The sequence below is a fragment of the Oscarella lobularis genome, chromosome 11, assembly GCF_947507565.1.
Source record: "Oscarella lobularis chromosome 11, ooOscLobu1.1, whole genome shotgun sequence".
NCBI lineage: Eukaryota > Metazoa > Porifera > Homoscleromorpha > Homosclerophorida > Oscarellidae > Oscarella > Oscarella lobularis.
Window position 1 is genome coordinate 1,380,802 of NC_089185.1, and position 23,331 is coordinate 1,404,132.

At 46.9% G+C, this 23,331-nt stretch overlaps 9 protein-coding genes across 14 annotated transcripts; 4 read left to right on the forward strand and 5 right to left on the reverse strand.

Annotated features, from left to right (window-relative positions):
• Window positions 1-44: 44 nt before the first annotated feature.
• Window positions 45-3,535, reverse strand: LOC136193378 (1-acyl-sn-glycerol-3-phosphate acyltransferase gamma-like). Its single transcript, XM_065982268.1, has 8 exons — window positions 1,428-3,535; window positions 1,196-1,368; window positions 981-1,142; window positions 777-930; window positions 630-729; window positions 498-576; window positions 249-447; window positions 45-189 (listed from the first exon to the last, which is right to left on the reverse strand). Exons 1-8 carry the CDS (start codon window positions 1,789-1,791, stop codon window positions 128-130), a joined length of 1,293 nt encoding a protein of 430 aa, XP_065838340.1. The 5' UTR covers window positions 1,792-3,535; the 3' UTR covers window positions 45-127.
• Window positions 3,423-4,784, forward strand: LOC136193379 (CB1 cannabinoid receptor-interacting protein 1-like). The gene is made up of 2 exons (XM_065982270.1): window positions 3,423-4,168; window positions 4,279-4,784. Exons 1-2 carry the CDS (start codon window positions 3,987-3,989, stop codon window positions 4,586-4,588), a joined length of 492 nt encoding a protein of 163 aa, XP_065838342.1. The 5' UTR covers window positions 3,423-3,986; the 3' UTR covers window positions 4,589-4,784.
• Window positions 4,785-5,024: 240 nt separating this feature from the next.
• On the reverse strand, window positions 5,025-8,583 carry LOC136192753 (aflatoxin B1 aldehyde reductase member 3-like). Of its 5 annotated transcripts, none has more exons than XM_065981455.1 (15): window positions 8,523-8,583; window positions 8,411-8,472; window positions 8,292-8,358; window positions 8,199-8,241; window positions 7,999-8,145; window positions 7,885-7,934; window positions 7,751-7,830; window positions 7,635-7,701; window positions 7,477-7,583; window positions 7,251-7,420; window positions 7,122-7,202; window positions 6,998-7,074; window positions 6,553-6,617; window positions 6,043-6,499; window positions 5,025-5,988 (listed from the first exon to the last, which is right to left on the reverse strand). In XM_065981455.1, exons 1-12 carry the CDS (start codon window positions 8,580-8,582, stop codon window positions 7,001-7,003), a joined length of 1,008 nt encoding a protein of 335 aa, XP_065837527.1. In that variant the 5' UTR covers window position 8,583; the 3' UTR covers window positions 5,025-5,988; window positions 6,043-6,499; window positions 6,553-6,617; window positions 6,998-7,000. The 5 variants fall into 5 exon arrangements, with proteins under 5 accessions (XP_065837527.1, XP_065837526.1, XP_065837524.1 ...); XM_065981454.1 differs by having other exon boundaries at window positions 6,974-7,074; XM_065981452.1 differs by having other exon boundaries at window positions 6,672-7,074.
• Window positions 5,132-6,909, forward strand: LOC136192752 (N-acetylglucosamine-6-sulfatase-like). Its single transcript, XM_065981450.1, has one exon. The coding sequence runs from the start codon at window positions 5,149-5,151 to the stop codon at window positions 6,781-6,783; it is 1,635 nt and encodes a 544-aa protein (XP_065837522.1). The 5' UTR covers window positions 5,132-5,148; the 3' UTR covers window positions 6,784-6,909.
• A 1,996-nt stretch (window positions 8,584-10,579) lies between the features above and the next one.
• LOC136193328 (uncharacterized) lies at window positions 10,580-13,308 on the forward strand. The gene is made up of 3 exons (XM_065982205.1): window positions 10,580-12,025; window positions 12,085-12,145; window positions 12,195-13,308. Exons 1-3 carry the CDS (start codon window positions 10,595-10,597, stop codon window positions 13,073-13,075), a joined length of 2,373 nt encoding a protein of 790 aa, XP_065838277.1. The 5' UTR covers window positions 10,580-10,594; the 3' UTR covers window positions 13,076-13,308.
• Window positions 13,221-14,956, reverse strand: LOC136193330 (betaine--homocysteine S-methyltransferase 1-like). Its single transcript, XM_065982207.1, has 8 exons — window positions 14,861-14,956; window positions 14,555-14,809; window positions 14,303-14,494; window positions 14,095-14,242; window positions 13,862-14,044; window positions 13,675-13,805; window positions 13,513-13,616; window positions 13,221-13,456 (listed from the first exon to the last, which is right to left on the reverse strand). The coding sequence occupies exons 1-8, from the start codon at window positions 14,918-14,920 to the stop codon at window positions 13,351-13,353; spliced, it is 1,179 nt and encodes a 392-aa protein (XP_065838279.1). The 5' UTR covers window positions 14,921-14,956; the 3' UTR covers window positions 13,221-13,350.
• LOC136193331 (betaine--homocysteine S-methyltransferase 1-like) lies at window positions 14,937-17,964 on the reverse strand. The gene is made up of 10 exons (XM_065982208.1): window positions 17,895-17,964; window positions 17,249-17,806; window positions 16,511-17,194; window positions 16,204-16,458; window positions 15,950-16,141; window positions 15,753-15,900; window positions 15,514-15,696; window positions 15,330-15,460; window positions 15,173-15,276; window positions 14,937-15,117 (listed from the first exon to the last, which is right to left on the reverse strand). The coding sequence occupies exons 3-10, from the start codon at window positions 16,574-16,576 to the stop codon at window positions 15,021-15,023; spliced, it is 1,176 nt and encodes a 391-aa protein (XP_065838280.1). The 5' UTR covers window positions 16,577-17,194; window positions 17,249-17,806; window positions 17,895-17,964; the 3' UTR covers window positions 14,937-15,020.
• On the forward strand, window positions 16,576-18,075 carry LOC136193329 (uncharacterized). Its single transcript, XM_065982206.1, has one exon. It carries the CDS (start codon window positions 16,607-16,609, stop codon window positions 17,801-17,803), a length of 1,197 nt encoding a protein of 398 aa, XP_065838278.1. The 5' UTR covers window positions 16,576-16,606; the 3' UTR covers window positions 17,804-18,075.
• Window positions 17,997-22,883, reverse strand: LOC136193327 (acetyl-coenzyme A synthetase-like). Of its 2 annotated transcripts, XM_065982204.1 has the most exons (22): window positions 22,724-22,883; window positions 22,451-22,526; window positions 21,865-22,390; window positions 21,575-21,809; window positions 21,496-21,517; window positions 20,960-21,435; window positions 20,833-20,892; window positions 20,414-20,774; window positions 20,260-20,351; window positions 20,090-20,202; window positions 19,943-20,044; window positions 19,769-19,890; window positions 19,510-19,714; window positions 19,308-19,450; window positions 19,129-19,246; window positions 19,014-19,073; window positions 18,880-18,963; window positions 18,727-18,826; window positions 18,417-18,670; window positions 18,302-18,356; window positions 18,109-18,248; window positions 17,997-18,036 (listed from the first exon to the last, which is right to left on the reverse strand). In XM_065982204.1, the coding sequence occupies exons 2-22, from the start codon at window positions 22,459-22,461 to the stop codon at window positions 18,031-18,033; spliced, it is 3,285 nt and encodes a 1,094-aa protein (XP_065838276.1). In that variant the 5' UTR covers window positions 22,462-22,526; window positions 22,724-22,883; the 3' UTR covers window positions 17,997-18,030. The 2 variants fall into 2 exon arrangements, with proteins under 2 accessions (XP_065838276.1, XP_065838275.1); XM_065982203.1 differs by having other exon boundaries at window positions 17,997-18,248.
• Window positions 22,884-23,331: the final 448 nt, after the last annotated feature.

A 23,331-nucleotide genomic window follows, 5' to 3' on the forward strand; every position in this document is an offset into this window, starting at 1 on the left:
GGCGACGAATTTTTTCTTGCGTAGGTAGTACTCGTTTTGTTTTTAGGAATTTTTTTAAACATGCAAACACCATACAAGACCATGAGCAAACAATTCTTTCCTGGCTCCCTAGCAGTGAATTGCTACCTTATTTTCGTTTAGGCTTGTTAGCCAGGGCTACTTTGACTATAAGTCTCATTGCTGCTTCCGCTATCATTAGAAAAAAAAAGAAAATTATGACGCGGTCTGTAGCAGGAGTATAGAAGTACCGGCTAGGAGGAAAACAGCGATGATGCCTAGCGTGAAATACGCCTCGATGGCGATCAGATGCGTGGTGTAGGCAGCGAATGGTACGAACATAAGTACGCTCCATATGAACACGATCAGTCTCGGATAGATGCGACGCGGCGCAAAGCACTCGGGTCCGGGAAAGGCGTCGTTTTGTGAGTGGTGCTCGAGCAATTCATCCTATAGAGCAAATATTGCTTCCATTGCACGTACATCCACAAAGTGCTCACCTTGGATTTATACAAGTCTACTAGCCATTTTGCAGTCTCTTCGTCGGATCCTATTGGAACGTCTTCGACGGGTATCTTCCTGCCGTCAAAATATTATATATCCAAGTGTTTGGTTATGCAATCTCCCTGCACCTCATAAAAAAATCAGCCTTGATTTTTCTTCCTTTTAGGATGTCCATAGCCGAGGGAATTAGTCCTCGACAGACAATGGTAATGTCATAAAGAACATCAACTAAGAAATAAAGTTAAACGTTCAAACTTCTCTCGATTGCTCGTTACTGGAATCTTTCAGTTGCTTCATCAGAAAAGTGAATCCTTTCGTTCGAGGTAAAAGAAGATGCTTCAGCTCTGGCAGGCCGTTCTCGCGAGCGTAAATCAAGTTTGCCTCGTGCTTTTCTTTCGTGTATCGCGTTCCCTCGGCGAACACGCACAACTAGAAATGTGAAAATTAATTTATCTGCGATTATGACGTTGCAAACGCACGGCAAACGGTGACCGATACGAGGACCACGTTTTTGCCATCGCCGTCAGATGATCGCAATCTCGACTCCAGCTTCGCGTCAAAAAGGCGAAATCCGAAAAGTAGAACTGGACTCCGATTGGTGGCAAATATTTGACAAAACTCTTCATCAAACATTTTGCATTCTATAAACATTCTAAATAATTAATTGATTAATATATGGTATATTTTTACAAACCGACAAAGCGGCCAGTCGATCACACAGACAAAAGCCGAGCATCCAATCGCAATCACCCTTGTGATTGAGCACGACCATTGCTTTCTTTCGGTGGACAGTCCCGCGAGCTTCTTCGAAGTCGCCGTACACTCGACATTCGAGATCGCACCAGTTTTCTATCAGCCACGGAATGACTGCAGTGGAGCAAGGCTGCTAGAAACGCGTGCGATATCTCAGCGATGTCGTGCCGTACCCGACCAATGGAGATAAACGAAGAAGGCGTTGACGCGCCGGAAGAGGTGCACGGAGAAAGGCCGAACGAGCACGAATGCGATGATTTCCAGCACATTGACAGCCGCGCCGATTAGCAGAAACTCTATCGTTACGACTAGAGACGCAATACGCGACGTCTTGAGCCACGCAGGCAGCTGCATGATTGCAAGAGTGCACCTATCTTGAACGCGCGCTAGACAAATACGTGCGAACGACAAAAGAGCCTTTTGTGCATGCCATGTTGTTGCTTGCTGCTTGCTGCTTGCAGGAAGACGACATCGGACAAGCAACAAGCACACACTTGTTGGACCAGGCCATCGCGTGACTAACAAATCAAAAGGCATCCCATAGAGTCATGCTACTCTACTACTAACTACTACTTTCATACAAAATTCCCTCATGCACAAACTTCCTTCTTCTTTCCCACGTCGGCATTAATTAATTAATTAATTCCTGCAGACGCATTTTTGCTAACGTGATGCTTATGAATCAAAAAATTGCTATATACCACTGAGACAATATTCCAGACGAATTTGAATTCTTATCAGTTACTGCAAGAAAAACGCCAACCTTAGCAAACTGCTAGACGATCTCACTATCTATTAATTAATTAATTAAAAAAAACTTTTCAATACCTTAAAAAAATAGAACAGCACTAAGATTTACCTCAATATCCAATGACCCTAAAGAACGGATTAATAAACTACATGTGAATGAGAGTACCTTGCAAAATCCATTGACCTAAAACCTGTGAAATGAAAAACCTACTAGACTACCCTGAAAAAGAAAAGCAGACACGTGCTAAAAGCCTAGATTACCTCAAAGTCCATTGACCTAAAAACTGTAGCTGTAGCTATACCTAAAGAAGAAAAAGCGCCTACAAAATCCATTGACCTAAATGATGGATTAGCTAAGGGCAAAATGATGACGCCTAAATTACCTTCACCTAAAAACCTGCAAAATAAAATAAAAACCTACTAGACTACCCTGAAAAGAAAGGCAGACATGCTATAGTCTAGAATAAGCAACCTAGATTACCTAAAAATCCAATGATCTAAATAACGCATTAGCTACACTGTATATGTAAAATAAATTACCAAAAATCCATTGACCTAAAGCTGTGAATAAAATAAAAACCTATAAAACTACCCTGAAAGAAAGGCAGACACGTGATAACCTAGATAAATCTGGCCTAAAACCTGTGAATAAAAACCTATAAAACTACCCTGAAAAGAAAATCAGACACGTGATAACCTAGATAAATCTGGCCTAAAACCTGTGAATAAAATAAAAACCTATAAAACTACCCTGAAAAGAAAATCAGACACGTGATAACCTAGATAAATCTGGCCTAAAACCTGTGAATAAAATAAAAATCTATTGAAAAAGCAAAGCAGACATGTGATAGTATGTAGGACCTAGATTACCTGACAATCCATTGATCTAAATAACGCATTAGTTACGTGTGAAAATATGGTTCCTAAAGTACCTCAAAATCCATTGACCTAAAACCCTAACTAATAAAACCCTACTCTACTCACCTAAAAGAAAAAAATAATGTGGCAACACGTGACACCTAGATTACCTCAAAATCCATTGAAAATGGTCTAAAGCACGTGGCGGCTGCTAGCTAATGCACGAGGGGAAGGAGCTACAAGCCTACTACAGAAAACGCCCTAACCTACTAGCAGCCACCTACTAAACCTTAGTGCAAAGGGAGAGGACCCGTGCAAACTAACGTAGTGATGCAAACCAAGCACGTAATGAAGAAATGGCCATTACATTACGCCGAGTGTTGTCCTGCTACACTCTCTGCAACGTACACATTTGGGCTTCATGCGCTGTGATGACACCAGCCCGCACTCGAGAACCCCAACCCGCCCTCGATTAGACTGTTGGAAACCAGACCTAATGGTTAGACTGCCGGAAATCGTCTATGCCCACGAGCGCGGGCAGTGGCATCGCAGGCAATCCACGCCGTGTACGTCACAGAAAGCCCCGCCCCCTATGTGCACGCCTACTCCACCAGGGGCCCAAAGGGTGCGGTGCGAACCTGGCTGCGCGCTGGCCACGTGCTCCTCGTCTTCTTCGCAAAAACTAGGGAAAAAGGAGAGAGAATGAGATAAAAGGAAATGCGGGTGCAGGCGGTGAGGGATCGCCTAAAGGCGAGTGGATGCAGCCGGCGCAAGCGATCGACGTAGCCGCCGCTTGCGCACTTCGCGCATCGTCACGCCGCCGCGTTCTATACGCGAAAACGTCGTTAGAAACAGGCGGCACGACCTGCTTCGACGTTCCAACACTGTTTTTCGCACAGACGGATGGTGCGAAAAACGCGACGACGTGACGAATAGGAAATATGTACGGTATTTCAATGCGCTTACCAATTGGCGTCGACAAATCCTAGCTTCATGCACCTCACAACAGCGACGAGACGTGAGATAACGGAGATGAGCAGCTTGCACGCGGACTTCGCGGATGCTTCTGCTGCGACGTTGAACAACACCATATATGGGCTAGCCGGTAATCACCCGTATTACGAATGGCGTCTGCTGTGTCCGCTGTATTCAAAGTTATTATCGTGGCTCGCACGGCAGAGGACGGTCAGCCGCTCTACTTCAAAGTAGACGGGCAACGCTTTGCAGACAACAGGACGGTGAAAGCGTGCAGCCAGTCCAAGTACGAGATTGCAATCACGCTCAAACCGTCCCTAGGCGAACTCACGTAAGAACGCGCCATCACTGCCTACATAGACTGCATGCTGCAGTTGTGCAAACAGAAGCAGTAGGCTGTCCACTTAGGTAAAAGCTTTCTCTCACGATTTGTGTTTGTAGTCGAGTTGCTTGGGGTGGTATTGAACTCGATATCAAAGACTCCAAGGTCCAGGAGAAGTCGTCTACGTACAATTGCATCTGGCCGACGGACACGTACGATGTAACGAAAAAGGGACAGCGGAGTCGTATGCCCATTGTGCTTGTGATCGAGTCGGTGGGAAAAATCGAAACGGCGTTTCAGTGCAAGTTCTACGGTCTGTCCGATCGGATGCACAGTCGATGGGGCGATGAAATCAAACAGATGGAGATTGATTGCAAAGCGCCTCAAGTTGGAGACCTCGTCGATGTTGTCCGAGTAACGTACAAATGACGTCACGAAGTGTTCACCTTTTGGCTCACTATTTTGTCTTACGGCTTTGAGAAATTTTTTAGTAAACACACCTTGCACGTTGTCTGTGCTATAGCAAATATCCAGAACTCATAAGTTGGGGAAGGCGAGGGAAATCTAAATTTGTGTATTTTTTCGATTTGTAAATAAACCAGAGAATAAATAAAAAAGAAACTGTGATCTTTTGTCGTTCCAAACAGAATCTTGCAGTTTCAAGGCAGTTTTGATGCAGGGTCATTGATACTCCTACGTAATTGTTTGATAATGCCCGTATGTCCGGGTAGGGTAAACGGCTTTTCGAGGAAAATCGACGAAAACCCGTTTACCCTACACGGATATACGGGCCACCGCATCGTCGGCAAACACTAGAAATTCTGAATGCACTCGCGTGCACTGCCTATCAACTGAAAAAGTGCCCGCCATTCAGAAATTTTATTATTTAAGAATAAAAATACAATAAAAATAAAAATACAAATACAAAAATACAAAAAATTGTACGTGTAGGTACAATTGAAATATCCGGGAGTGTAGAACTCTACAGCATGTGGATGTTATTCGCTTTGCGTCTTCTTCTCTTCGTTGCAATCACCTGTTGGGTCGATTCGAAAAATTCCAACATCATTTTCCTTCTCACCGACGATCAGGACGTGACGGCGAACTCGCTCGATTTCATGCCCCTGCTCGACAAGATCCTTCGCAAAGGCGGCGCCGAATTTCCCAACTACTTCGTTCCGACGGGACTCTGCTGCCCGAGCCGAGCGACAATCGTATCCGGCCAATACTGTCACAACACGAAAATCTGGGACAACGGCGATCTGAACAACGCCACGTTTCTAAGCGGCGGCTTCAAAAAAGCCCTAGCGACGAACATAGAACGCGTTACCGTGGCAACAGAATTAAAATCGGCCGGCTACGAAACGATGCTCTGCGGAAAGTATTTGAACGGTTACGATGACAACGAGGCGAAGCACGTGCCGTCCGGCTGGGATCATTGGACGGGAATGACGGACACGGCGTATTACGGACCGCACTTTTCCGTCGGCGGCAAACTCGTCAAAACGGGCAAGTCGACGTATCAGACGGACTACATACGCGACGTCGCCTTGGATTTTTTGACGTCGAAGCGCGACAAGGGAAAGCCGTTTTTCATGTACTTGGCGCCGTTTGCGCCGCACGCGCCCGCGACGCCGGCGAAGAGGCACGAGAACATGTTCAAGGAGATGAAAGCGCCGCGATACGATTCATTCAATCCGGACGATTCGGCGCAGAAGGAGAAGCCGTCGTGGCTCGGTCGACTTCCGAAATTGACGCAGAACCAAATAGACGGCATCGACAATTTCTATCGCAATCGATTGCGATCGCTTCAAGCCGTCGACGAAATGCTGCAAAACATAACGGACGCTTTGGAATCGGAAGGAATTCTCAACGAAACGTACATCTTTTACATGGGCGACAACGGGCAGCACTTGGGCGACTATCGATTGCCGGGCGGAAAACGTCAGGCGTTTGACACCGACATCAGAGTGCCGTTCTTCGTTCGCGGACCCGGAGTGCCGGCTGGCAAAGTCGTTCGCGAAGTCATTCAGAGCATCGATCTCTTTCCCACGTGGGCTGATATAGCGAACGTGAAAGAACTCGCCGCCGGGCATGAGGTGGACGGGAAGAGTATTATGCCGGTTTTTGATTCGGTTGGGCAGTCGACGACGACGAATGCGTTCCGATCCGTCGCTTTGGCGGAGATGTTCGGTGGATCGTCGAATATGGGTGGCGTGTATAAGGGCTTGCCTGGGTTCGAGAAAAATCGATTTTGGAATAACACGTATCAGGCGATTCGCGTTATAAACGGAACGGATTGGGCGGCGGGCGCGAATTGGATGTACGCTGAGTGGTGCACTGGCGAAAAAGAGTTCTATAATTTGACGTCAGATCCGAGAGAGATCAATAACCTTGCCGGTAGTCTTAGTGCGACGATGCAGGAGAAGCTGGCCGGGGCTCTGCACAATTTGGGCACCTGCGCGGGAAAGGAATGTCAGAATCCCGACTTTACCAAAACCGTTAATTATACTCTGGTGTGCCACAATCCTCCTGACATGCAACAGGAGGACGATCTTTTTGAGGAGACTAGTTACGGTTTCCCTTTTTCTGACAGCGATTTTGTGCCAGCTGGCTGGCTCTAAACTTTGCTGCTGCTTTTTGCTTTAGATTTTTGCATTATTTTTAACTTCGTTGCTGATCGTTTTCATATTTTTAATCTCTTTACGTCAATTTCGATGGTTGCACGCGCGTGTTAATGGGGCCATTCTTGTGCAGAAGACATTTGCAATAGAAAACAATTATCTGTTCTCACCAAGAACAGATTGTACAAACCTGCAACGTAAACACCTCCAGTACCTTCTACATTTGACGCACGTATGACGGGCAGGTCCTCTTTGCCATGTTCCACGCTTCATTTTGAGCTGCTACGACACCTAAAAACGCAAAACGTCAGATAACGTGCACTCTAGTTTCAACTTACGTTCATCCAACGGTCCTCCTTCGAGAGAAGCAAGGTTGTCCTCCATGTGAGTCAATTTGGAACATCCAAGAATAATTCCGTCTAGGAAGGTAATGAATGCGTCACTCGACAAAACAAAATTCCTCTAACCTCCATGCTCTTTAGATAATTTCGAATGATGCTTTAGCCAACGGAAAGCGGCCTGAAGAACGGAGACTGCAGGAGTGCCGTCTTCTTTCGTCCCGTAAACTGTCTTCAGTGTTTCGTGCACCAAGTCGTAGCCAACGAAGTTTTCCTTCCACCAGTAGCGCTTTCGATTTCTGCAAGGCATGCTCGTGCAAAATAGTGCGTCTATGCATTTATCTGTTTCTCCTACATTTCAGCCCATTTTCCACCTATGGCAAAAAACCGGCTAGGCTGTTGACTCTTTGGATTTTCTGCGTCTTCAAACTTGTACCTTCCCGTCAAAAATCCGCCAGCAGTCTAAGAAAGAATGTAGCCAATCGTTCATGCCTGTCGAGATAATTTACCTACAGGGTTATAGGCATAGAAACGTATACCATAGTGTCGTAGACAAGGAAACAGTTCTTTTTCTACGTCTCTACGAAAACGTTGCTTCAAACAATCTAAACTATATAACTCTTCTCTACCTTGTGATAACATTATACATTCCCTGATAGACTGTGGGCATCACAAATCCATGGGTCTTGCATATCTCACACATTTTGGCCTATAGTATACTCCCCAATGTTTTGAATACAAATAAAGAGAGACTATAACAGACCACTTCCCAGGACGAGTAGTTGGATACAGCCAGCTCCTTGAATTTTCCCTCTGAATAATTAAATAGAAGGTCATCGAATCAATAAAGTCGATTTTTTTCAATAAATTTGTTTACCAGCGTACAATTCGTGGCAACCCTGCAGTGTTTTCTCCAACGGTGTATCAGGATCAGCCCAGTGAAGGTACAACATGTCAATGGAAGACATTCCTAGATCTTTCAACGATGCATCGAGCTGCTTTCTAATAGCATCAGGAGTCAACCCTAGGTAAAGAACATGAATACTCTAACTGAACGTGTACTTTTTCTTTGCCTACCTTCCTTGCTCCAGCGAGGAGAGGCTTTGGTAGCTATTTTGCACTAAATAAGTCAATGCCGCAATGCTTCATTTTGTTCTCTGCTGCAAAGACCTTCGCTTTGATTTCGAGAGGAATTTGGCCCAATATTTCCTCCGTTTGCCCAGGATACTCGCCGTATCTGCAAACGAGAGCTTTCGTAAAGGAATCCGCTAAGCTGAAGCTGACATTACACTCTCGCTGAGTCGATTTCGGTGTGGCCACGGTGCAGAAAATTTTCCAGAGCGATTGTCGTCTGCACACATAGGACGTCGTCACGATTAAAATCTAACATTTCGTACGCACATCTCCAATTCCCATTTGGCGGCCTACTTCGCTCGACCCGAATATCAGACGAGTTGTCATCGTTGAGGAACGCACGCTATATTCACGTGCGCATGGGAGACGCACGTGAGATTTATTTTTGCATCTTCTGTGTTGCCAAGGCAATCCTGCCATATATGACCAAAGCCCAAATATATACACGTGTCTCCCCTACCACGCACCTAACAGAGCGCTCCTACAGTAGTCTAGGGCAGAGAGCCTGGAGATCGAGCAGTGTTCGACGTCACCGGTCGCGGAATTAGGCCATTTTCTAGTGTCGCATTCCTTCCTTATACGTCCAAAATAGTCAATAGTGAAGTTCCACGCATCCGTTCGTGGACTTTGCCGCATCCTGATGACGGCCCAATAAGGACGACAATATGCATACATACATATACCCTGGTGTGAGGGAAAATTATTTACCAACAACGCTCTGCTGATGCAGCATCCTACAATCTTTATTATGTAATACAACGGTAGAGACTATATTCAACAACAACAATATCTGTCACGCCTCTTTTCTCACGTTATACAGAAACTGTGATTGACGTTTCAAAGGAGAAACCAAGCCAGATTTTCACGTCAATCTCGGTAACGTCACTATCAAAATCAAACAAGCCGTCAAGACTGTAAGTAGTCTCGCCGGGATAAATATAGTTCGTCGGAAACATAGAGCATTTCGTGTAGGCGTCGCTATCATTCTTGGAGACACTTCTTCCCTTGTACGTACCCCGAAACCGTATCGAAAAGGACCTTTCGGAGCTATCCTGAATTTCGATCGTTATCTGATTCTTTTCAGATCGGATCTCGACGCATTCTGGCTCTCTATTCCACCAGCAATTGCGCATCGAACCGACCGCCCACATTTCTTGCATTAGGGCTTCTCTGGAATGCTCCTTTTCTTCTGCACTCCTCCTCTCCCTTGCACTTTTCAAGAGATAGCCAGATTCTTCTCCAGCGGATTTAACGCTCTGATTCACATCTGATACGCTAATGCCTTCATCACCGTCAAAAGCAGCGAAATCTCGTTATCGTATAAAACTTGGCATGAGAGGATACTTTCAAGTAGAGCAATGTATTCTTCAGTGACAAAGCAATCAAGTCCGTTTTTCAAACGAATGAGAACGTTGACTGGAGTAGGATCAGAGCCCAGTAATATATTGAAACGACCCGTCGCCGGACGAATGTACATGCATCCTCCGAAAAGCTTTTCCTCTGCGCAATACCCAGACTCGGGTAAATCTGTAAAAGTGCAGCGAAACTTGTCAGGAGTATCGTCGAACTCTGGTTTTGAGGCATCTTTCACATAAAAGCGGTGGACTTTCGAATGACCCATTTCGTGGACGTACGCGCACGATATCATGCACGTGTACACCCGTCAGCGAAGGTCGTTGCGGGGATAAGCGCATGCCGAGCGCACCGCGGTGCCGAATTCGTTGTGGAAGACGACGCCTCCTTGTGACGTCGTTTCCACGCCGTGAATTTCGCTGAAGAATGGCTCCCGCACGAAAGATGCGTAAGGTTCGTCCGGCGAGCTGGGTTGGTCGAGAACTACGACGGGGGGCCCGGGGCATATTCTTCCCCGCCACGTGGTCCTCGACAGTCCGAGTCGCATCGTCGTCCTGAGAGTCGTCGAGCGACTTGAAGAGGAGGAAACGATTCGTTATAAAGTCTTGCGCCCTTGTTCGACGATCGGGTTGTCTGCGAATTGCTTCGCACGGAGCTGCTCGCCTAAATTCATGGCCGGATTACTCGGTTACGTAAGACGGGTCGCCCAGATCAGTACTTGGCGCCTGTTCTTATACGAGTAGCAGCATGGTAGCAGGATAGATCGTCCGAAGGTCTTTCCCTGGGGCATGGGTAAATAAAACATCTATCTATGTATCCATCTATCTAATCATGAACGAATTCACACCAGATCCACGTGAGATGCACGTGAGATTCATTTTGCATCTTCTGTTGCCAAGGCAATCCGTTTTACCGTGCCATATATGACCATATATGTGCCCCCCCACAAAGCATACCTTCAGACAGAGCGTTCCTATTCCAGGGCAATGGTTGAGAGCCTGGAGACGTCGGTGTTCGACGTCTTCAGGCTGCAGCCACCGGTCGAGGAATTGGGCCCTTTTCTAGCGTCGCATCCCCTTCCCTATACGCCCAAAATAGTCAATAGTGAAAATCCACGCATCTTTTCGTCATCATCGCAGCATCCTGATGACGACCAAATATTGACGACAATATCGGTCCTTTCGCGAGCAGACCGCCGCCAAATCGACAGCTGCCGAACCAAAGGCCGGCTCGTCATGCGCCACGGCATTGTGGGCGTATTCGAGCCGTCCACGGACGAGCGAAGCCTGATCGACGATCAAGGAAATCGTATCCAAATACGACAAGCAATTCAAGATATCAGGGGGTCAGCGACATGGCAAGCATGTCGAGTGACGAAGGGCGACACAAACACTATTATCGCGACCGAGATCGACGCCTTCGCAGGCGAGCGACTTTTCTCCGTCGTCGTGTCGTGGTCGCCCAACCACTCCCCCACGGTAACAAAACGCTTCGAAGTTAAGCAGGGAGTTCGATTGCGAAGTCTCTGTCGCGAAGGCGAAGTGGAAGTGAACATACCGCCGAATTCCGTCACGAAAGCGAAGAGGGAGATGACATTGACAGTGTCGACAACGCGCGGCAGTGCGTTCGACATCAGTTGCCACGGTGCAACTACAAGTGCCGTCAGTCCGGAGCTGGTGAGTCCGATTCTCGATTGTCGACCCTCCGGCGCTTCTTTCCACTCCCACAACGCCGTCACTATCACCCTGCCACTCGTCCCTTATTGCGAGACGGCTACGGAGCCCTGCTACGGAGAGGTTTGGACGACGGAGGACGAAGGAGAGAGTTGGTCGCCGCTTCTCGATTCGGCCGGAAAACGCGTCGTGCCGTCGATCGCACAAACGGCGAACGGGCAGTGGACAGCTCGATTTCAAACGACGCACTTCTCCTGTTTTTCTGTCGCCGTTTTCAATCGCATCGTCGACGGGCTTCACTTGAGCATTCTCTATCGCCGATCTCCCAAAATTGACGTAAAGGCGTACATCAGCCCCATGATGGATATGCCGGACAAGAACGGCGTGCAAGAACTCGGTCTCTACGTCGAATTGACAACCAAGGAGAACGGCGAGGAGGAGCTGCTTCAACGCCGACCGCTGAGAATGACGGGCGGCAGTGCTCGCGTCTCGCTTCCGTACGGCATTCTTCGTTTCGCTTTGCAGAGCGAACAGCTTCAGCCGTGCGAGGGAGATTCGTTCGAAAAGCGGGTGCTATTTGATAAAGACGACGATTGCTTTCCGTCCGTAGTGTTTCAGTGCGAGAGAACGAGAGGAGAAGGTTCCGACGGTGAGATTATTCCGATAGACGAACCGCTCGGCTCCGTGACGATTTCCAGGTGGAATCGAGAGTCGGTTTCGTCGGATAGGATCTACTTGAAAAAGGTTAGTTCGGGGGGTTTCACAGTCTTCGTAAAGATGCCTGAAATTCGTGCTGTGCACAGGACTTATGCAAAGAAGAGTGGTCAGATTTTCGAGAGACTATAAACACAGGGAAAATTTCAAGTATGCAGTAGGTCTGGAGTAGCGATTTCCTACATCGTCTTTCAAACAGGTAAAATCAGAAGTCTTCGCATGGTCGACAAATTCAGGAGCGTCTGCACGAGTCGCCTGAGTCTGAAAGACTCCGTCGATACGGATGGCGACGTCATGGACCAAGACGACTTTGTCGGAGAGGTTGCGCAGCTCTTCGAGCAAAAACTGGGTGGCACACCCGAGCAACTGAAAACGGCGATTGTCGAAAGTCTGCAGACGGAAGAAATTGCTCAGATGTTGGACCCCAAACGTGAAGAGGAAAGTACACCTTCATCGACGTCTACCGAGTCAGTACCTTCTACCCAGCGTTCATCGGAAACGTTGAGCTCTCACTATCTGAGTTCTCATCGATTGGGGCCCGCTGCAACGACGCAATTTGATAGCGATATGCGACGAAGTATCAGAGGATCTCGCGGAAGTGGAGTCAAGCTACCCACGCCCATGTTCCGACTGCCAGAACCTGAACCTTTGATTGACATTCCAGCTCTTGTTAAAAAGCGTCGCAGCTGCTCGTCAATGTTAGACGTACCGCCTTCAACGACTAGATCTCCTTCAAAGGGAAAAGGAGTTCAAAATGAAAGAAAAACTGACCGGTGCTCTGTCTCGACTGCAGGCTTTCATCCTTTTTCTACTCCTCCTCGTCGACGTAGAGAGAATGCCGCCTCTGCGGACCAAATCCCGCCCTTCTCACGTCACGTGAAAAGAGAAAAGGAGAATGGGACGAGTCGTTCGACGTCGCGATTCAAAGCCACCCACTGCGAGACCGCAGTGATGGGGGGCAAAAATCACCAGATCAGCCAGATCACCAACTACCATCAGCACTACCATGTGCATACCACGTGTACCGGTAATTGTCAGCAAGCGAACTCCACTAAAGATCAGAAATACGAAGAGCAATAAATTAACTTATACCGGCCATTAGCGTACCTCTGAAGTAATTACTCTATTAATAAGACTATGTTGTTTGTCGCTAGTTTTCCCCCTCAAGTCTTGTTGAAACAAAGTGTAGTAGGCATTTCGTGCATTGACTGAAATTTGTAGACGATTTTCAACTTGCACGCATGGTGATATATAGACCGGAAACATCGTGAAAACAAACAAAGCAAACGCTCGCCCTCGCAATGATAAAAATACAAAAAAAAAGAAGTCAAAAAAGACGTCAAGAGATCGCTCTCTTACTTTTCGTCGCCGTGGGCGTAGCCTCCGCAAAACGGAACGGAAAGTGCCGCCGAATAGGGTCGACCAGTCGACGGAGGCTTCATCCAATAATCCTTCCCAACCCTTCGATAAAAAGAGATTGACACGCGTTCGTTTGTCCAACAAGTGAAATGTCTAACTTTTGATCATACGATGCATACATGCCGCTCTGTTTCAGACTGGCACCCCACATCCCGTGCTTCTCGCTCGCTTCCCCCAGACGACCGCCGCGCTCCGGAGAAAGCTAGAGAAGATCCACGTAACTAAACGCAGTACGTACGGCTTGTATGGAACACGCGTACCTCTTCCGCTACTCCTCTGATGTGATAAGGCTCCATGCCACAGCAACCGCCCAAATAACGAACTCCCAAATCGTACGCCTTCCGAGCAAAATCCTGTGCGTCCCATCGCGTTAAGAGTCTAGGCTCAATAGCTAAAAAATGCGCAGTTCTTCTTCAGAGAAAACTAATGATGATTTCCTCTTCGTACCGAAAGGATATTCTGGAAGCTCTGGCATTCCGCCTTTCTTGGCGTCTGGCACATGATAGCCGGGTGGCTGCATCATAAGATAAGGACTTAGGCCTTCTTTCTCTAGCTCCGCTTTCATCAATTCTATGGTCTTCAGTGACGTCGTATAGTCGAAGTGGCAATTCTGTCCAACCACGTCAGCTCCTTCGTACAGTATGCAAGGTAGATGAAGTACATCTGACTACACAGCATACCTGCTTTTGCCATCTCTACTGCACATTTTCCTGGACTGTTACCTCCTTCGTCTCCATCCGGACCAATGCGCATGCTGGCCACCACTGGCTTTCCATATTCCTTGCACACTTCAATAGCCCACAACGTTTCTTCCAAGTGAGGGAAAAACTATAAACGCAACTACTGTGTAAAACCTAAAAACTATTCAGAAATCATCATGACTCCCACCTCCACGAGAAAGAAATCGACGTCGTATTTTTTGAATATTTCTGTTTGAACTTTGAACTCGGCTTGGACAGCATCCTTGCCTTTTCCCTCAAGATACGACGGCGTCGGCGACAGACTCGCCGTCAGGAGCGTCCCGTACTCGTCAGCGACGCCTTTAGCGATAGAACACGCCGCTTCGTTGATTTTATCAACCTATTATTTCAAAATAAATAAATAAATAAAAATTATTTAATTAATTTATTCATTCTTTACCCCATATTTTTTGGCCGCCTGATTTCCACGAAAGTTCAGCTTGTCTTCGCTCGCGTAGAAGGTGAAGGACTGCGAGACGTCGGCGCCAGCTCGCGCGTACTCGCGATGCAACTGAGCGACCGCTTCGGGATGTTCGACGACCGCCTCGGGCGTCCAGCAGCCTGCTTTCACGTAGCCACGACGCTCGAGAACGAGAAGAAAGCTCCCGTCTCCGATTACGGGACCTTCGGCGAGACGCTCCAAGAGGCCCTTTCTCTACGTGATTTTGCCGATAGAATGCAGCCGAACTGTAGAAGTGGTGCTTACGGCAGATTTCGGTTGCTTTGCCTTGGGATTTGCGCTCGACTTCGACCTCCTTTTCGGCATTTTTTTTTTTACCAAGCGTGCGCTAAACAGACCCCTCCTCCCCTCCTCCTCCCAGAAGTGTAAATAAAAAAAAGGAATTCACGCTGCAGTCAAATGACTTTCATGGCGCTTTAGGCTTTCCCTCAAAAAATGCTGAATAGGACGCAGAGAAAGGACGTCCTGTAGCAGGCGGCTTCATCCAATAATCTTTTCCAACTCTAAATTAGTTCCAGATAAAGACCAGCACAAATACAATCCTTATCAACTAGCTACCTATGTGTCATTGTTGAAAGGAAAGAACCGGTGGAAAGAGACGCGCCCCACATGCCATGGTTCTCGCTTGCTTCGCCCAGACGTCCACCTCGTTCTGTTGAAAGCTAAGGAAACAGAATGAAGTCCCATTTTCTTCGCGTTTCGTCGCTGCACTTACTTCTTCCGCTATTCCCCGAATGTGATACGGTTCCATGCCGCAGCAACCGCCCAAGTAGCGAACACCCACGTCAAAGGCTTTTCTCGCAAAATCCTGAGCTTCCCACCTCGTCAACAGTCTAGGTTCAAAAGCTAAAAAGCGTAAAAGATAGTGAACAGCAGAAGCAGCAAAAAGAAAATGGTACCAAATGGATATTCAGAAAGCGCGGACATCCCCCCTTTATTGGCCTCTGGTACATGATAGCCAGGTGGCTGCATCATCAGATAAGGACTTAGGCCTTCTTTTTCTAACTCCGCTTTCATCAATTCTATGGTCTGTAGTGACGTCGTATAGTCAAAGTGGCAATTCTGTCCAACCACGTCAGCTCCTTTTGTAGAATGAAGACAATGCCTCTATAGCAATAGCATGCATGTTCTAACGTACCCGCTTTTGCCATCTCTACTGCACATTTTCCTGGACTGTTGCCTCCTCTGTCTCCATCTGGACCAATACGCATGCTGGCCACCACTGGCTTTCCATATTCCTTGCACACTTCGATAGCCCACAACGTTTCCTCCAAGTGAGGGAAAAACTATAAACACAACTATCTGCATGTCCGAAACATTCAAAATGACTCCCACCTCCACGAGAAAGAAATCAACGTCGTATTTTTTGAATATTTCCGTTTGAACTTTGAACTCAGCTTGGACTACATCTTTGCCTTTTCCCTCAAGATACGACGGCGTCGGCGACAGACTCGCCGTCAGGAGCGTCCCGTACTCGTCAGCAACGCCTTTAGCGATAGAACACGCTGCTTCGTTGATTTTATTAACCTATTGTTTCGAAATTAATTATTAAATTGATTGATTAATTAAATTAATTAATTCAGTTGCACCCCATATTTTTTGGCCGCCTCATTTCCTCGAAATTTCAACTTGTCTTCGCTCGCGTAGAAGGTGAACGATTGTGAGACGTCGGCGCCGGCTCGCGCGTACTCGCGATGCAACTGAGCGACCGCTTCGGGATGTTCGACGACCGCTTCGGGCGTCCAGTAGCCTGCTTTTACGTAGCCACGACGTTCGAGAACGAGAAGAAAGCTCCCGTCGCCGATTACGGGACCTTCGGCGAGACGTTCCAAAAGACCCTTTTTCTATGCGATTTTCGGTGATGGTTTTGGATAAGCTCCGAGAAGAGGTTCTTACAGCTGGTTTCGATTGCTTTGCCTCGCGATTTGCACTCGCTTTCGACTTTCTTTTCGGTTTCGGCATCTCTCCTATCGAGCGAACGTGCGCTAAAACATGGCGAAGAAGTCTCGCATCGTTCGCGCGGCTCCGATCGATCGTCTCGGTTTCGTCGGCCACCTAATACGATCGAGCCTTCTCAAGGCCATCCTTCACGGCACCCAAGTGGTCGTCGCTCTCCAGAGACATCGAACGCCGACGCGAAACGCTCTCATGCGCTTCGTCACGGCATTCGGTCACGAAGACTTCTACACGGCTCTCATACCCGTCCTAACGTGGATCGTCGATCCGCGTCTCGGATTTCTCTTCCTAATCGTCCTAGCGACGAGTTTCTACGTGAGCGGATCGCTAAAGAATCTCGTTCTGCTCCCGCGCCCGCCTTCGCCTCCCGTCGAGCCGCTCGAGCGCTCGACGGACTGGGCAATGCCGAGTCTTCACGCTATAACGGGCGTCGTCGGTCCCTGGTACATTTTCTTCTACGCTTATCTGAATTACGATTTGAGCGAATCGACGCTCGTTGCTCTGTTCGGCGTTATGACTGTTTGGTCGGTTTCGGTCATCTTCAGCCGGCTTTATCTGGGCGTTCACAGTCCCGTCGATCTTGTCGTGGGCGGTGCCGTCGGTTGTATCGTCGTCGTTGCGTGGCTTCAAATTGATACGTATTTTGAAAATTACGTGGCGTCGCATCGGAATTCTTACATTGCTGTTCTCTTTGGATTCATTCTGATGATATTTCTGCATCCGCGATCCAAGGATCATTATTCGGTGTCCTTTTATGATTCGGTGAGTTTGCTTGGATTGGCGAGCGGGGCTGTTCTCGGTCGATTGCGTACCGTTGGCGATATTCATCTGTCGGCGTCGCTGCTCGAGATGCCCACTGAAAAGAATCTGTATCTTCTGATTGGTTTGAGAATGTTACTTGGAACGGCTGCTACTTTCCTTGGGAGGGTCGTTCTAAAGATGCTTCTGCGTCCTTTGATTAGATGCTTGATATATGCTGCTGGATTTGAGGTTGTCAGTGCCACGGAAATGTTGAAGGAGCAAGTGCTTAATGTGCACTATTCTGAGGCGTTTTGTTTGCCTGGAGATGTCGATGATGATGACGAGGTGAAGAAGACAAAGAAAGGAGAGGAAAAGAAACGTTCAAGGCATACGATTGATATAGACATACCACTCAAGTTCTGCTTGTATTCCATTATGGGATGGCTGGCTTTAGAAGGCATGCCTTCGCTGTTTTATCAGTTGGGCATTTAGTTCCTATGAAGACAGACTTAGTCATAGGTATACGTTTGATCTGACTTATTATACGTGTATGAATCAACACAAAACTTTCAGTTTCACTGACCTTTGCACGGAGGCCTATACTACAGCAACAAGCAACCTTGCATTCATTGACTCGTCTTGAAACAGTTCAAGGTTGCTATGTAAGAAGTTTCTTTCAACCCTGTACGGAACATTCATACGTTGATTAAAAATACCTACTACAACTTAAAAAAACACAGAATGATATAAAAATGCATAATTCATTGTTGGTGTAACTACTGTACAAGGGCATTTACCTGATTCACAAAACGCATGTCTAGATACACACGAATGGTCTTGCCCCTGTTCTCTGGCACTGACGAAACAAACAGAATTTCAATAACATCGCTAAGGTGCTTCCTGTCTTCGTCAACTACGTTCCTAAGCTCATCCTGAACTATAAATGAGCACCAAATAGCAAAATTAGGCTAGTACTGCAAAGGAACTTACTGCGTTTACGAAGATCATTTTGGAGCTCCTCCTTTTCTTTAGGTGATAAACGTCTCTAGAAAAACAAAAGCGAACGTTTACCAAGTGAAGGCCTAAAGTCAAATGTGTGAAGTACCTTAGCCATCAGAGTCAGCTGTACCTCTATCAACAGCGTCTTCCTCTCAATCTCAGATCGAGCACGAGTTCGTTCAATGATACCGGTATCACTCCAACACAACTCCTCTACATCTTCGGCAGCCACCCAGTAGCGTCGTTTTAATGCCATGAAATTAAACACGCTCTCTTTCCGTCCAACGACGACATACACACGAGGAGACATTTGATCACCACGTTGTTCATCATCAGGTTGCTCCACATGGTCATCACAATCTGGTAGCACGTGTGTACACTACTAGGACGAGGCCCTATCTTGATAACTTCCTTACTGTCTCCCGTGACATAAACGCCATCACAGAATGCTTCTTTAGTCAGGTCGTCTCTTTTATAATAGCCGCGAAAGCAACCTGGCCAAGGTTTGTCTATAACCTGCCACGAAACAGACATGATGCAATCCAAGGGAGTAAAAAAATGATCCTTACTAAGACTTTGTCGTGAGGCGCATCGTCGTCCCTTTTAGGTTTCATCCTTTTTATGTCCGCGCTAACTCCATAGAAAGGAAGCAGCTAGATGCAAAATTGGCAATAAAGCAGCCAATTGGGACAGCGCAACTTACTCGTTTGGGATGCTTATTGACGCCAATTATCTTAGAGCTCGATCCCATCATAAAAGCTCCCTTGAACGAACAGCCATTTAATATTAGTCTAAGAGTGGAGATGCAGCACACGTACAGTTTCCGTCTGCCACCAGACGTCAAAAAGATTAATGCCACGATCTTTCAGGCGACTGCTTAGGCGCTGAACAACATCCTCATACAACCTGTCTCCAGAAGACGAAATCACTTTGAGGCTGCGAAAGTTAGAACAAGAACAGTAGAAAAATGACGTAGTTAATGACTGGCTGGTTCTACCTTTTGATCTTCTCTAACGTGTCGTCACCGACGCCGAGTAGTTTCCCCAGAACTCTTGGGGTTGAACAGAAATGACTCACTTTACAACGTTCCACAATAGACCAAAGCTCTTCAGATTTTAAGGCTTCATCTACGTCATCAATCTAAAACGCAGAAACTAATTATACATTTTCCTCGTCATTGGTTAAGAAGCGATGCGCACCCTAACGATAGTTCCACCGTTTAGCAGGGGAGCACACAGTCCCACTGTCCAACCATATATCCAGCTCAAATCCGCTGTAGTCAGGCAGACGTCCACAGTATCTTCTTCCACGTTAAAATCCAGAAGATACCGCAAAGTTGTGGCAGCGAAAACCATGTAGCCTCCCGCCTGATGCTCCACCACTTTCGGCGCACTAGTTGTGCCACTATAAAAAACATGAGAAAAGAAAAGAAAGGAAGTCTGACTCTGTCGCTTATACGTTGTTGTCGCAAAGAAAGCCGTGTGAGATGTGCCAAGCCACTTTGGATCAATCTCATCGTCAGACCCATATAGCTCTTCAACTGCAAACGAGTAGGTAGCTTTCTTGCCTCGCTCCCAATCCTACAACGTAACGTGAAACAACGAGAGCATTAAGCCAGAAGTGATGCAATACCTTTATTACAGCAATTGTGTCATTTTCTTCGTTCATTCTAATCATCCATTGGCAGCCGCTGTTCTTGTAAGTCTCTTCAACCAGTTTCTTGTCTTTTTCACTCTGTAAAAACATTTTCATAACGAGTCATTCATTTTCCTATTTCACCTTCATTGAGCCCAATCCAATAGTGATTCCTAGTCGCAAGCATGCCAAAATAACGACGATTCTTGCAGGAGATTCCTTCATGCAAATGAATGCTCGGTTTTCCAATCCTAGCCCTGATCAATAATGAGAGGTAATTAGACAGAGTGTGCACAAATCAGAACAATATCTACCTTTGTCATCCAGAAACTTAGCATACGTGCACGTTGCATGAAACAGCTCTTTGTACGTCAAATCTTTTTGAAAACGCCTTTCTTTAGAAACGCTGGCAGCAAAAGAAATATTAGCGCTTACTACAGTTTTTCAGATGAAAGGCGCGCAACTTACAATCTAAGAGCAAGCTGGTCGCTCCTGTCTTTTTTACCCTTTGAACCAGTCTGACAGCTGCTGATGTGCAAGTCAAGCAGATTAGCACAAAGATTTGTTTTAAGGCCTGGCAGAAAGTCAACAGCGGCGTTTTCCCCGTCTCCGTGACCATTAAAAAACGTTTTGCTAATCACGTTTTTGTACACTTTAGCCGGAACAGAATCATCATATGCGGATCGGAAGTAAAATTCCTTTGCCAATTCACCCCAAAATTTATCAGAATGATTGAACGAGAAATCATACAGAGCTTTGTAGTTCTCATACGAAATGCCTTTCAAAGAGCCCATTTTAAGCAACTCAATAACGTTTACTTCATCCGGATCTAAAGCAATTCAATCAGCCTTCTACTATGCGAGAAATTATAGAACCTAAACACTTACTTTCTAAAGTGCTAAATGCTTGATTTTCCGATACGTCTTTATTTTTAGAAGCCCCACTTTCTAAAAAAATAAAAATATTACCGTAACTGATGCAAATCACCTCAATGTCTAGACACAAATACTGTACCTTCAAGGTAACACCGATCTTTTTTCAGAACAATATCCAGCCTTCGAGAATCGTCTTCCTCAGAGTCGAATTCACCTGACATGTTAAAGACGAGTTCGCCCGGAGAGGAGAGCGTCGGGAACTCGTCAGGCGACAAGGAACTGGTATCAAATTGGAATAATTTGGTCCCATCGAGCGAAGGAAACTTCTCCACTACATCTTCAGCTTTGACACCCAAAAGAAAGGGCAAAATCTGGCTTCGCCACTGTGTCGTCCTCTTTAGAAAAGAAGAGACAGTTCTCAACGCTTTCTTTGATGTGAGCAGATTAGCGGTTATTGCTGGAACCAAGTATTGATAATGAACCGTCCCAGGATCAGGAAAGCAATCATCATTAGTAACAATACGTCGACACAGTGCGTTGCGAGGTAAGTGCTTCTCGATCTGATTGCTGAGACTGACATCTTTATCAGTGCAGATGAGCAGAAATTTAATAGAGCTAAAAACGCATAACAATACAAATGAGGCCAACTGATGAAGTTGAATTAGTACAACTGACCTTTCTTGCCCAGAATAATTATCTAGAACAGAATGGAAATTAATCCATAAGTGACTAGCGTTCATCAGGTAAGTCATACTTCTAGGCCGTTTGTAAAATTTCAGATTTTCTTCAAAACCTGCCATTTCATCCTTTGGAGAGCGCACTCTAAAGCGAACAGCGGGCTTCTTCTCAGCAGCAAGCTTCTTTAACACTTCATTGATTGAAGATTTCGAACCCTCAATACGGCGTCCTTCAACTTCAACAAGACGATCTCCTGGCTTTAGCCATCTTATTAGAGATTGATGCACACTGGTAATAACACAGAGGGAATCCTACAGAACAACCGTCACTTTGTAGAAGAATTTGAATGCGTAGTTCTTATAAAACCTTCATGACTCGGAGTTTCACCAGCTCCTTTTCCTTCACCGGTACTATCACCTCCTTTGTCTCGTCAAGCCAGAGGGAATCAAGGCCGCCATGAAACGATACCGACTTCATGACAGGCTTAAGCGCCTCTGCGCGAAGCTTCTTCAACAAAGCCTCTGGAAGCTTACAAAGCTCTTCCTCTTTTCTGATCATGAGAGGCGTTTGCCTTGCTACTTCCGGCAAGACGGCATGCAAACGACGTAACTCGGCATCGCCGCCAAGGACAAGAGGAAGCATCCGATGCTTTTCAGCGGGCGTCCGCGACAGCTGGTCGAGTAGTCTTCGAATCGCAACTACGGTTGAGTGCGAGCGAAGAGCTTTGTCGGAGATGAGAAGTAGCCAATATACAGCGCGAGTCGCAAGAACACAGCTATCCGGGAGCCCATTGACGTTGATGTGTTGGGCGCGTATACGACTTTTTTCATGTAAGTCGTGGACCAGCCGGCGTGCCTTTTCGTCTTCTTCGCAATGGAATATCGTTACTGTACTGTAATATAATAATAGATTACGTTCACGACACGTATGTCCGGCCGGAGAGCAGTCAAACCTTTCCTCCATTTCAAGGATTAGACGCGCCAAGGCCACCAAACACACGCCACGATGTTCACCGTATTGTTTATGATCTAAACGGAGCCAGAAATATTGCGTCAGCGACACGCCCCTCACCTTGGGCCCATAAAAAAAGTTCGCTTCAGTTTTAGGGTCGCGGGAATCGGACAGGTAGTACACGTATCACTAATCGAACCCGACGCTCGACGAGCGAGCGTAGCGTCAAGCGTCGTTACTGTAAACGCTGATAACGGTCGCGGAGATCACGCACATCAATCTTCCAATCAGCAGTCATAGGCCGTGTAATCATAGATTCTTCTTCGCGAAGCGCGATAAGGAGGTGAATGAAGGAGCGGAGAAGGAGCGAGAAGGGAGCGAGAAGGAGCGTGTGCACCGGACGCGTTTCCCCGTTTGTCTTTTCCAGGTCACGTGGCAAAGTCTGGTCTGCTCACACCCAGTACCATTGGCTTGCACTAATAGAATTACGTAATTATTGTACACCCACCTTTCGTCACGCCTTGACGCACATGTCGAGTGCAGTGCAGAGCATCACTTGCGCCGTATGCGGAGCGATAGAAACCCATTTCAGCAGCAGCGGATCTTACTGCTCGCTGTCTCCATCGTTGCCAGTAGCGTGCGTCTGATCGGTAATTTAATATAGACTAACTCAATGACTTCAAGCGCGCTGATTGGGCCGCACTGTACAGTGCGGCGGTACAGACTGGGTGTGCGCAGGTGACCAGTTCCCCCGAGCGAAGAGGTCTGGCCCCCAGACTATAGGTTGGTCCAGAGGGACACCATGAAACCAGAAATGCCCCTTCATATCGCAACGGCGTACCTTATCGAAAGAGACGGAAACGACGACCAACACCAGTCTCC

Excerpts from the sequence above, each read along its gene's own strand:
- LOC136193378 (XM_065982268.1), bottom strand. The coding sequence starts at position 1,791 with ATGCCTTTTGATTTGTTAGTCACGCGATGGCCTGGTCCAACAAGTGTG. Across the intron at positions 1,369-1,427 it reads CGTTTATCTCCATTGGTCGG|TCATTCCGTGGCTGATAGAA; the intron begins GTACGGCACGAC and ends GCTCCACTGCAG. Across the intron at positions 577-629 it reads AAGGCTGATTTTTTTATGAG|GAAGATACCCGTCGAAGACG; the intron begins GTGCAGGGAGAT and ends TTTTGACGGCAG.
- LOC136193379 (XM_065982270.1), top strand. The coding sequence starts at position 3,987 with ATGGCGTCTGCTGTGTCCGCTGTATTCAAAGTTATTATCGTGGCTCGC. Across the intron at positions 4,169-4,278 it reads CCGTCCCTAGGCGAACTCAC|TCGAGTTGCTTGGGGTGGTA; the intron begins GTAAGAACGCGC and ends TTGTGTTTGTAG.
- LOC136193331 (XM_065982208.1), bottom strand. The coding sequence starts at position 16,576 with ATGCCGAAACCGAAAAGAAAGTCGAAAGCGAGTGCAAATCGCGAGGCA. Across the intron at positions 15,901-15,949 it reads TTGATTTCTTTCTCGTGGAG|TTTTTCCCTCACTTGGAGGA; the intron begins GTGGGAGTCATT and ends TTGTGTTTATAG. Across the intron at positions 15,118-15,172 it reads CTTTCAACAATGACACATAG|AGTTGGAAAAGATTATTGGA; the intron begins GTAGCTAGTTGA and ends GAACTAATTTAG.
- LOC136193328 (XM_065982205.1), top strand. The coding sequence starts at position 10,595 with ATGGTTGAGAGCCTGGAGACGTCGGTGTTCGACGTCTTCAGGCTGCAG. Across the intron at positions 12,026-12,084 it reads ATAGGATCTACTTGAAAAAG|GACTTATGCAAAGAAGAGTG; the intron begins GTTAGTTCGGGG and ends TGCTGTGCACAG. Across the intron at positions 12,146-12,194 it reads AAACACAGGGAAAATTTCAA|GTAAAATCAGAAGTCTTCGC; the intron begins GTATGCAGTAGG and ends TCTTTCAAACAG.
- LOC136192753 (XM_065981455.1), bottom strand. The coding sequence starts at position 8,582 with ATGACAACTCGTCTGATATTCGGGTCGAGCGAAGTAGGCCGCCAAATG. Across the intron at positions 8,146-8,198 it reads TCCTCGCTGGAGCAAGGAAG|GGTTGACTCCTGATGCTATT; the intron begins GTAGGCAAAGAA and ends TTCTTTACCTAG. Across the intron at positions 7,421-7,476 it reads GGTGGAAAATGGGCTGAAAT|AAATCGAAAGCGCTACTGGT; the intron begins GTAGGAGAAACA and ends CATGCCTTGCAG.
- LOC136193329 (XM_065982206.1), top strand. The coding sequence starts at position 16,607 with ATGGCGAAGAAGTCTCGCATCGTTCGCGCGGCTCCGATCGATCGTCTC.
- LOC136193330 (XM_065982207.1), bottom strand. The coding sequence starts at position 14,920 with ATGCCGAAAAGGAGGTCGAAGTCGAGCGCAAATCCCAAGGCAAAGCAA. Across the intron at positions 14,045-14,094 it reads AGTAGAGATGGCAAAAGCAG|GAGCTGACGTGGTTGGACAG; the intron begins GTATGCTGTGTA and ends TACTGTACGAAG. Across the intron at positions 13,617-13,674 it reads TCAGAGGAGTAGCGGAAGAG|CTTTCTCCGGAGCGCGGCGG; the intron begins GTACGCGTGTTC and ends GATCTTCTCTAG.
- LOC136192752 (XM_065981450.1), top strand. The coding sequence starts at position 5,149 with ATGTGGATGTTATTCGCTTTGCGTCTTCTTCTCTTCGTTGCAATCACC.
- LOC136193327 (XM_065982203.1), bottom strand. Across the intron at positions 20,352-20,413 it reads GACCAGCTTGCTCTTAGATT|CGTTTCTAAAGAAAGGCGTT; the intron begins GTAAGTTGCGCG and ends TTTTGCTGCCAG. Across the intron at positions 20,203-20,259 it reads TAAGTTTCTGGATGACAAAG|GGCTAGGATTGGAAAACCGA; the intron begins GTAGATATTGTT and ends ATTATTGATCAG.